The sequence below is a fragment of the Pinus tabuliformis genome, chromosome 9, assembly GCF_031772625.1.
Source record: "Pinus tabuliformis cultivar Carrire ecotype Pingquan chromosome 9, CPIR1, whole genome shotgun sequence".
NCBI classification, from domain to species: Eukaryota; Viridiplantae; Streptophyta; class Pinopsida; order Pinales; family Pinaceae; genus Pinus; species Pinus tabuliformis.
This window is the reverse complement of record NC_142307.1, coordinates 584,231,136-584,242,913: the sequence shown is the minus strand read 5'-3', so window position 1 is coordinate 584,242,913 and position 11,778 is coordinate 584,231,136. Positions and strand designations below refer to the sequence as shown.

The 11,778-nt window shown below is 34.6% G+C and overlaps 1 protein-coding gene across 1 annotated transcript; it reads right to left on the bottom strand.

Moving 5' to 3' along the window:
• Positions 1 to 4,322: 4,322 nt before the first annotated feature.
• On the bottom strand, positions 4,323 to 6,404 carry LOC149149903 (disease resistance protein UNI-like). The gene has a single exon (XM_089442618.1). It carries the CDS (start codon positions 6,402 to 6,404, stop codon positions 4,323 to 4,325), a length of 2,082 nt encoding a protein of 693 aa, XP_089298744.1.
• Between the last annotated feature and the right edge of the window lie 5,374 nt (positions 6,405 to 11,778).

Sequence of the window (11,778 nt, the reverse complement as noted above, 5' to 3'; positions counted from 1 at the left end):
ATTAATCTTATTATATATTGATTGTGGGTATTAATATTTTTATAATAATTTTCAATAAAATCTAATAATAATGTTGGCATCATCGCTACATCGATATTATAATTTATTTATTCTGTGGTAACTTTCTATTAATTATAAAATGTTACATACATAGATGCGCATAGTGCATTCCCAAGTTGCACCACTCAAAAAGTTGGTGCCCATAAAATCAAAGCCAAAAAAAGTAAAAAAAAGTAAAAAAAATTGGGGCTAATAAAAAAGTCTTAGTCACCCTTTTCTCCCTTTCTTCTTTTCTACATTTTGCCATCCACCTTGAACATGAGTGGTTGTTACATAATTAGTTGGTTATCTTCTGTCTACATTGGGTGTTTCTTATCTAAGTCTGAACTCCTAGATGTATAAGGATGCTTGAATCTTGTTATCTCTTCTCCTTCAACATTTCTTGACCCGAGTGACCTTTTGCTCTTGGATTTTGTGAAGTTGATCCTCCTGTTCCCTGCTGACTCAATTCTTTGTTCACTAAAGATGTATGTGGATTTGGGATTTCCTTAACGGCAGGGGGTCCCAAGTCCTCCTCTTCCTCTTCTTTGTCAAGTTGTGGTGTTGGGAAATGCCATCCCTTTGGCTTTTTGATAGGTTTATTTTTCCTCTTAGGGTCTTTCTTTGCCAAAGGACATGTGGTTTGTAGATGTCCAATTTGAAGACATATATGACATCTAAATGGACTGTTCTCATAATCTAAGAACTGGGTCTAGCTCTGGTTGTTGTGTGTCAAAAAGATACAATTATGTAGTCCTTTACTAAGGTCTACCTCTAGACATATCCCAGAAAAATTATAAATTGATTCTTCAGTTATTTGTGTATCCATCTTGATATATCTCCCCAACATGTTGTTGATTCCTCCAGTAATTTTGGGTGCCAGAAATGAAGGGGTAAGTTATCAATCTTGCCCATACCAATATTTTGGAGACTGTCATTGTATTAGCATCAAAATTTGGGAACCATGGGGTGATAAATAATCCCGCATTTCCCTAGAACCAATGACCCTCATGTAAAACCTGATTTCTAATCTCTAATGATCCAAATTTTACCATGAAGAAATCCTTTGAGCATACGTGAATCTCACAGTTTGCCGTCCAGTTCGTAAAGATCCACGAGTTTTGGCAAAAAACCTTTGAACCTGAAAAAAGTTGTTTGTTATTGATATGTTGTACAAATGTTATTGATCTCTACTAGATCTACTGTCATTTCCAAAATATCATTCATCTGCTCTATAATATAGGGCCCAGGAATATGGAATTCTCTTTGTCCTAACTAATTAGTTAAGAATATTAATTTATTAACAACCAACCTAGATCCATCTTAACTTTAGATCTACCAAGCACCGAGAGAGATCAAATATATTTTCAATCAAAAAGAGGTTTGTACCTCATAGAGATTTGATCCCTCTCGGTGTTTGGTAGATTCAGAGTTAAGATGGATCTAGGTTGGTATAGAGTCTTTTATCCCTATGTAATGGTTTAGATGAGATAATGCAATATACTTACAAGTTGTAACAATTTTTTAGCTTATCTCTCCCTATCAAGAAAGTATTGATAACTCTTGAGATTATTCTAGACATGCATGAGTCTTTGGATAGTTCATGCTAGAGACTTTCCAAATGCCCACACCAAGTTTTATGTTTGACTCAACCTTCTACATTTCACATGTAACCAAAATAAACTTAATGATATTTAATTTCTTGAGGCCTCATTGAACTTTAGCATAAGAGAATCTAACAATTGAACTAACCATTGAGACTCCCAAACTTATCCTAGAATGTAATAATTTTTTAGTTTATCTCACCCTATGAAGAAATCATTGATAACTCCCAAGATTATTCTAGACATGCATGAGTTTTGGATAGTTCATACTAAAGATGTTCCAAATGTAGACAATTTTTTTTTTTTTTTATGTTTGACTCAACTTTGTACATTTCACATGTAACCCCAAAAAACTTAACGAGATTCAATTTCTTAAAGCCTTATTGAACTTTAGCGTAAGAGAATCTAACAATTAAACTAACCATTGAGGCTACCAAAATTTCCCTAGAATAACAACAACCCAAAGCTCACAACCTTATAGAATCACTAAAGTGATAAAGATATCAAAGATATAAATAAAATGAATAGGAAAAGAATCCCACTTGTGACAAGATGAACTTTGTATTCAATAAATAAAAACATATCTTCTTATATTTATTAAAGGGGAGAAGGAATGATGGTATATACTTCTTTGTTTTAATTTATTGTTAATATTAGTAAAGTATATCTAAATCATAATATAATTGACATGAATATTAATTACAATAATATCTTTTCTTTTCTTAATGATCATTTTGAAAAAAAGCATTAAATTTACTTTTGTAAATTCAATCTCATCTACTTTTGTAAATTCAATGTAATCATTTTCTATATATTTAATGAAATCATTTTTTTATTTAAATTTTCTTTAAAAAGACAATCTCAAAAACAAATAAATTACACAAATAATTAATGAGATTATTTTATAAACTAATATGTTCAATTCTCTCCTATTTTACTTATAACACCCTCTCACTACTATAGGCTTTAAGTTTTGAACTTGATTCATGAGGATTTGACAATTATAACTATTTTAAGATTATTACTTTAATATATAATAAATTATGTATAATTAAAATAAAAGGTATATATATTTTATAAGAAAATAATATAATATTAAGTAATTATTAAAATACTCAATTTATTTTATTGGCATCAAACGACATAATAAAATTTTATTAATAAAAATTATGATCATAGCCTCAAATTAAAATTTCATTCTACACAAAGACTCCTCTTCTTTAATGTAGAATTTGACAATCTGAGAGCATTATAATTTTAAGGGGAATCACCTCCGACGAATCCTAAGATCCAGATATTTGAAATCATTGATTTCTACGATTCCACGTGGCAATGCTTTTTAGCTGACGACATCTCCAGAGATTCAGAAAATTGAGAATTTTTAGAGCTCTAATTTCACATTGCCATGATGGTAAGTTTATAAATCCCTTGACATGTAAAAATCGAAGGTTTTAAAGATGGCCAATGCCTCAATGCACATCTACAATTTCAGTGTAATTCACACACAGAAATTCAAGTTGCTTTATTTGCCACAATGATTCTGAAAATAATTGTATAAGAGACAGGAGGTTAAGGAAAAATGCTTCCGGAATCACTTCCAAGTCAAAATCGTGTCCTAGAAAAAGTGGTCAGTAAAAGTGGTTGGAATAATTGTAACCCCTGTTACTTAAACCTAACACCTAAGGACAGGAGGTTAAGGAAAAATGCTTCCGGAATCACTTCCAAGTCAAAATCGTGTCCTAGAAAAAGTGGTCAGTAAAAGTGGTTGGAATAATTGTAACCCCTGTTACTTAAACCTAACACCCTAAGGACAGGAGGTTAAGGAAAAATGCTTCCGGAATCACTTCCATGTCAAAATCGTGTCCTACATTAACCAGTTTTGGATATCTCAATTATGTTGGTGGCAGAGACGTCATTACCTCAAATGTCGATGTGCTGGAAAAGGGCGTCTATGTGTGGGCAATGTTGACCTGCCATGGATACACAATTTTCCAGGTCACGCCCAACATCGTGAACTTCAAAACAACTGGTATAAGGAGCAATCTGCAACTAGCTTTACATAGTTTCTACATATTTGTTCTTTAGAGGAGACATGTCATGCACATAGTTTTTATCTTAATTTTTATCTTTTCAATAATTTAAGGGAGTTGTTTCAATTTTAAATTTTTTTTTGTAGAAGCAGTGTTTGAATTTTGTTTTTAATAATGGAAATAGATTCGGCACCATCAAAATTACCTAAAAAAGATAAAAAAATTGAAGTTTAACCACTATAACTTAGATTTACAAAAATCTTGGTCAAATTTTCTCAAAATATAACTGAAATTTCCATTACTTTCAGGGCAAAAAAAAAATAATAAAAAAATCTTATTAAACTACCATAAAAAAGTCTTATTAAACTACCGCGAAAAATTTGATTTTATAATGGTTATTAACAAATACATATTTTTAATTAATCAATTAAATTAAGAATGATATGTAAATCTTATAAATTATAAAAATTATATATAAAAAGATAATTGAAAATATATTTATTTATATAAAGAATGTATTTTGAACAATAAAATTTTATTAACAAAACAATTACGATCACATCCTTTTTATATTAAAATTTCCACTACAAGCACGAACGCCAAAATTTGAGAGCAATTAATGTCACGAGGAATCACCTGTCCCTCTTCTCTACCGCAGAATTTCACAATTTGTAAGCAGTCTGATCTCAGGAGGAATCACCTGTAACTTACGACAGCCCTTGAGATTCAGATATTTGAGCTCTTTGAGTACTGCGATTTCAGATGGCAATGATTCTAAATTAAGACATCCGTGGAGATCCAGAAATTTGAGATTTTTGAGATCTCTCATTTCACATGGCAATGATTTTAACCTCTTACATCCACTGAGATGTAAAAACTGAAGGTTTGAAAGATTGCCAATGCCTGAATGCACATATTCAATTTGAGTATAGTTCAGATCAAGATATTCAAGATGTTTCAATTGCCACAATGATTTTGGCAATAATTGTAGCCCCGTGTTACTTAAACATAACACCCTTAGAAAGACGAGGTCAAGCAAAAATGCTTCCGGAATCTGCTTTAGTTCAAGATTGTGTCCTAGAAATAGGCTGACCAATTTTGGACATCTCAATTCCTTGTTTGGTAGAGACGTAATATTGGTGTCAAGAAGGGAGAGCCTCCTGCAATTATCGCGACTCTCGATGTCAGGAAAAAGAGCGTCAACATTGGGGCAATGTTGACCTGCCATGGATACAAAATTCTCCTCTCTCTCCGCCACATAAATTGCCATGTCGCGGGTAACATCGTGAAGTCCAAACGTAAAGCCCCAATAAGTGGATCCACCAACTGCTCGCATCTGGATTAAGGAACGATCTGCAAGTAACTTTACATAGCTCTGCGCAGTATCCATTAAGGAGTCCACATCTTTGCTCTTTACAATACCTTCTGCGATCCAGATCTGCGATATCATGTGTACCGGAATGTACCTGTCCTCTGCAGCAACCACACAATACAGAAAACAGGTTTTCAAATGAGCATGGGGTAAACTATCGTAACTCCATCTCAATCGCTGATACAGATCTCGATCAATGCGAGGATGAGTAATTGGAAAATTTGAATCCACAGTCTGAATCTGCCTTAAAGCAAGGTTCCACTCATTTACAGCCCGGTTGCCAATCATTGTTGACGCTATGACATTTATAGCCAAGGGCAACCCTTTACACTCCTCCGCCACGACTCTAGCAATATGCTCTATCTCGTCAGGCACATGCCCGTCTTTGAAAGCTACTTTGCAAAACAATTCCCAGGCTTCCTCTCTTGCCAGTGGCTGTATTTGCATGGACTGGTCTGTATTCATTTCTGGAATCAGATCTCTATTTCGAGTAGAGAATACAACTTTGCTCCCTTTGTTCTCGCCAAATTCGACGCCCAATTCTTTCAGAGTGACTGCGCTCCACAAATCGTCTAAAATTAGGAAAAACTTCTTCGTCCTCAGATGTGCCGACAGCTTCATCTTCCGCGAATCAACATCATTGTAAGAATAGGCACTGAGGTCTAAATTGATTGCAGAAGCCATACGACTCTGCAACTCCAGAATGGAAAATTGGGCAACTGCAACCCAAATCACATGATTAAAAACACTTCTTACCTTGTAGGTGTTGTAGACCTTTTTTAGCAACGCTGTTTTGCCAACCCCACCCATCCCATATACAGCAAATATCCGATCGCGGGGGGCCTCTGTAACCCACCTCTCAAGTCGTATTTCAGCAGATCTAATTTCCAACCCTACCAGTCCGGTGTCTGGTTCGTCTTGAAGCAGTAGATTCGCCTGTTGTGGCGCCGCGGACGCAATCTGTTGAGCACTGTGAAACACAGAGAAGTCGGTCTGAAGATTGTGAAAGAGCTCATCAAATGTTGTCTTCCACTTTCGGATTTCTGTAGAAAGTTTAGGCTTGCAAAGGAGGCGACAGATACACCGCTGCCGCCTTCGAGAGCAATCGATCAACTCTCTTGCTTTTCCAACTGCGTCTTGCATCCTTAGCAGACAATTTTGCAGAGATTGAGGGGGCGTCTTTTGCAGATCATGAAATTGATCTCTAACATCGAGTAAGAGAGTCTTCATACGATTTAACTGCCCTTCTAGAAGCTGACGGTTCTCATCCAACTGAATAACATCGTCCATTTGTCGGATGAGTGCAGAAATAGCGCTACTGACCGTATTGGCCGCCACTTCAGTGATAATAGCAGCCATTGCCAATTTTTTGGCTTCGCAACAGAAGAATCGCGGGTCTGAGGGGGCTAGAGACAATCATATATAAACACGAACTTGCAATGAGATACAGCCCTGGTTAGGCAGTCATTAGTCATTATTGAAAATTCAAGCTGACTTGACTTATAATAAATCATATATAAATATAAACATACAGAGGATTAGTATATTGGTAAAATCAACAATGGGATACACAGTCATCATACGTCATTGCTGGTTAAATATCCTTCAATCCTTTCCATAAATATGGAATTAGAATTTATAGATTTTCATCTCATAAATGTAAGAAAGGTATAGCCTACTTTATATAAAATTTGAAAATAAATCTTTAATAATAACAATCTAAAACAAATAAAAAAGTAATATCAATATTTAATTTTTGAAATTTTAATAATTTTGTTACCTGACTTTTTTTTTCAAATACGTGACCGATTTTTTTTTATAAATATTAATAATATTTAATTAAATTGAAATACTATGTATAGTTTATTAAGTCACACGAGTATAATATTTAATTAAATTAAAATATTATATATTAATATAGTTTATTAAGTTATGTTAGTATATTTAATTTGGTTTGAGTAGTTATTATTGAGGATCTCACACTTTTGTTATACATAATGTAGAAACTAATGTGGTTCATCCTTGAGAAATCAATTGATCTCAAAGAATAAATAGTAGGGATGCATCATTGTTCACATAACATGGATGCGTCATTGTTTAGGGTTAACCATTTAACATTAGCCGTTGGTGAAACCATTACCGAGGAAAGAAAAAATTATTTAAGAATACGTGATAAAGAGATATTTGTTATTAAATAGTTAGAAACCATCTATTCTTCGGTGAAAGAGTTCTAAGGCTCGGTGAAAGAGTTAAACACATACTTTATATATTCTTCGCATATATTCTTCGGTGAAAGAGTTCTGAGGCTCGGTGAAAGAGTTAAAAACATACTCTATATATTCTTCGGTGAAAGTGTTCTGAGGCTCGGTGAAAGAGTTAAAAACATACTCTATATATTCTTGGCATATATTCTTACTCTATATATTCTTCGCATATATTCTTCGGTGAAAGAGTTCTGAGGCTCGGTGAAAAAGTTAAACACGTACTCTATATATACTTCGGTGAAAGAGTTTTGAGGCTCGGTGAAAGAGTTAAACACATACTTTATATATTCTTCTCATATATTCTTCAGTGAAAGAGTTCTAAAGCTCATTGAAAGAATTCAAAACGTACTCTATATATTCTTCAGTCTGCGGGCTGCGGAGGGCACGGGTGATCTGCAGTCAGTTACCAAAGATTACCAAGGGCAGACGAGCGATCTGCAGTTAGGTTTGCTAATATCAGGTGCACACATTCCTTATCTTTTTCTTTTTATAATACATATTTGCTCATATAATTTCAAGTATGAATATTTCACCACAGTTAACAAAGATTACCAAGGGAAGACCCAGCACAGTTACTCTACAAGGACTTTATGAGTATATAGAGTCTTTAGAGAAACGTAGAGAAGAGAAGCCAAGCTACAAAAAAAGTTAGAAGCCATGTTGGAAAATAAATTTGCATCTCTTGAAGACACGATCCAAAAACAAATAGAAAATAAAATAGAACTACTAGAGAATAAAATGGAGGGAATGGATACTAGACTGCAGGTTATAGAAAAAAAAAACCAAGATACTAACCAACCATCCCAGCAAGGAGATGCTGATACTTTAGAGAGTCTTAAAATGAAAGACATGATTAAAGAACTAGAAGAAAAAGTTAATAGCCGCTTCACCCTAAATAATGTGGTAGATAAGTTAGATATCAAACCAATTAAAGATGAAATGAAAAAATTAATAGAATTAGACCATGAACGTAACAAAAGGGCCTTAAACCTTATAATATTCGGTTTAAAAGAGGAAGTAGATGAGGATACTTTAGCCTTAGCCGAGACAAAACTACATAATAGATTACAAATTGAAACATTGTGTCTCACAGAAGCAACAAGGTTGGGGAAATTAACCGAGAATAAAGGAAGACTAATCCGCATAAAGGTGAGCTCCACTGATCATAAGCACGACATACTTAGTAAAACCTCAATTCTAAAAGGAACGGGAATATTCATAAATGAAGATCTCATTCTAGAAGATCAAGCAAAATTAAGAAAGGAGGTTCAAAAGGTAAAAGAAGCTAGAAAGGAACGAAAATGGACAATAATAAAAAATAGAAAAGCCTTTATTTGAGATAGAAACCAAAAAGATAGTAATCAATAGCAATTAAACATGCTCCGGATCCTTTCTTGGAATTGTCGGGGCTTCCCATGGAACAAAGGCCCCAAACTAAGTTGGATTTCAAATGATGTTGATATTATTTTGCTTGTTGAAACTTGGGAGTGCGAAGAACCTAAGGTCCCTAACATAGATGGCTTTACGCTATGGTCTACCTGGAACAAGCGATCCTCCCGTAGAGGCATTGGGGGAATAGTTTGTTACATTAAGAAGAACATCTCCCCCCATGTTAGGATATATAGAAACGACCCTCACAACCAATATACTTTGATAGACATCAAAGACATTAATAATAAAAAGTCCTACATAGTAATATGTTATTTCCCCCCCATTAATTCTAACTTCTATAAGAAGAAGAATCTAGATAAAACTAACCCTTACAATGGTTTAGAGAATGATATTTCTAGCCTAAGGAATGACGGTAATATCCTTTTAATGCGTGACTTTAATGCTCGAACTTCAAACAACCAAGCTATTATTCTAAGCAATCATTCCAACCCTAATCATCTTTGGTTAGACGAAGACCTTACTCTGGCTAGCAGGTACAAAAAGAGCTCTGAAGATCTCGGGGAAAATTTGTTTGGGTCGGAGCTAGTCAAGATCTGTAGTGCTCAGGATCTCATAATTTGCAACGGTCTAAAGAAGTGGCCCAATTCCAGCAAGATGACCTGCATCCATGGACTTGGTAGCAGCGTTGTAGACTACGTTATTTCCGATCTCCGATTATACAATGAAATAATAAATTTTGACATCTTAAATGACCATCAACCTGACTCTGATCATAGGCCTTTACTTATAACTCTCAATTTTGTCATGTATAGAGTTCCCATAGAGAATAATACTTATAGCCAAAAGAACTTAATATTTGATAGAAATAAAAATGATCTCTTTCTAAATGAATTAAAAACTAATTTGTTTCCTTTATCAAGTATAGACAACATAGAAGACCTCTATCATAATTTTAGTACAACCCTCTCATATTCTATTAACAAGTTCTCAATTGAAGTTTCAAATAATAAAAGAAATAGCAAAACCAATCCATGGTATGACAAAGATTGTAAAAGTGCGAGGAGAGCAATTAAGGAAGCTGTTGATGAATCTCTTAAAATGGACAAGATAAAAATATACAAAGCCCTAACTAAAAGGAAAAAGATGCAGTACATTCGTCAAAGACACGAGAATCTCTTACACCTCTCTAAGGTAGCTCCTAAGAAATTTTGGAGGCAGATTCTAACTAGGAAGACTAAGGATAATAATAAAATTTCTCTTCACGATTAGAATTCCTATCTTAAAAAGCTTTATGAATCTCCAAATGTCATGGATAATTTGGAAACCCTTCTCACAAGGAAAGAAGTTTTCTCTTTAGAAGACACTAAGTTTGGGGTTAATCGCCTTGCTAATGGGAAAGCTAATGACATTGAAGGTTACCAAGCGGAAATCTTAAAAATTGGAGGTCCTGTCCTCATCCCCCACATCCACAAGCTTTTCAATCAAGCAGTCAAGCAAGGGTTCCCTAAACCTTGGACTGAGAACCTCATTATCCCTATTTTTAAAAGTGGGGATACAAATAACCCCTCTAATTATCGAACAATTATGATCAGCCCTCTCTTAGCCAAGTTATATGGTAGTATTTTGGAAAAGAAGTTAAGCATATGGCTTGAAAGTGAAGGTAAGAGGGCTAAAGGCCAAGCAGGTTTTAGAAGGCATCACTCAACAACAGACCACCTTGTTATGCTTAGGATCATTGCGGAGGAATGTCGTAATGATAAATCCAATTTATTTTGTTGCTTTGTGGACTTTAGAAAGGCTTTCGATACGGTTCCTAGATACAACCTTTGGAATAGATTAGAAGAGCTAAAGGTTCCTCTCGAGTTGAGAACTACCGCTATAAGGTTATACAAGAATGTAATTGCCAAGCTAAAGAGCAATGAGTGGTGGTCGAAAGATATTAAGTGTAACATCGGAGTTAAACAAGGTTGCTCCCTCTCCACTACCCTATTTGGCATTTACATTGACAAGCTCGAAGGCTATTTAGAGGAAGCAGGATGTGATGGAACAATCTTAGCTAGGATAGTCGTCATCCTTCTTCTTTATGTTGACAATATTGTTCTTTTGGCAAGGTGCTCATCTGATCTTGATAAGCAACTCAGGCTTCTTAAGGATTTCTGCTCTACCATGGGTATGACTGTTAACACTGACAAAACAAAAGTTATGATTATCAAATCCAAGAAGGACACTTACGCTAATTTTATGTATGACAATAATAACTTGGAGGAAGTGTATTCTTACATGTACCTAGGAATTGATATTCATCACAAGATCAACTGGAACCATAGCAATGAGAAAAGGATTAATGGGCGGTGGAAAGCTTATTTTGGTCTTGAGAATAATTGTAAAATAGCAAACCTCGTAATGTGGGATAAAAAGAAGTTCCTCTTTGAAACTTTAGTCACTCCTGTTATCTTATATGGCTATGAGGTTTGGGGTTGCAGCATCTCCAGAGAATCATGGAGAAATATTGAGCAAATCCAGAAGCATTTTATAACTTATAACCTAAAAATTAAAAGTAATACACCTTATCCTATTCTCCTTATAGAAGTAGGTCTTTCCCCTATTGAGAGCCTAGCTATGCTTAGGTTTCTATTGTACAAGCACAAAATCAGTAACATAGACGATCATAGACTTCCTAAGCTAGCTTTAAATTCTAGCCAAAACCACCTAAGGCTCAATCGAGGGTGACATAAAGACACAAGGGCCTGGTTAAACTATTGCGAGATCAACGAAAATGATGCATTGCAAAACATAAATAACATTAAAGATATTGTTACTTCTAAGGTCAAAGAAAAAATGTGGTGTGAGAAAGATTTAGCGGCTAAAAGAAAATTAAGTTATTATAAGAAGGTCATCAACCCCACCCTAGAAGATCAAAAGTATCTCTCTATTTTAACTAGCTCAAAGAAGAAAATTAATATAGCAAAGATTAGAACGAATTCTCATGAGCTCCATAGTGAAACAGGTCGTTGGACAGTTCCTAAAAAGCCATGGATGGAAAGGATCTGCCATATATGTTAGAATAGGAACATCGA

Excerpts from the sequence above, each read along its gene's own strand:
- LOC149149903 (XM_089442618.1), bottom strand. The coding sequence starts at position 6,404 with ATGGCTGCTATTATCACTGAAGTGGCGGCCAATACGGTCAGTAGCGCT.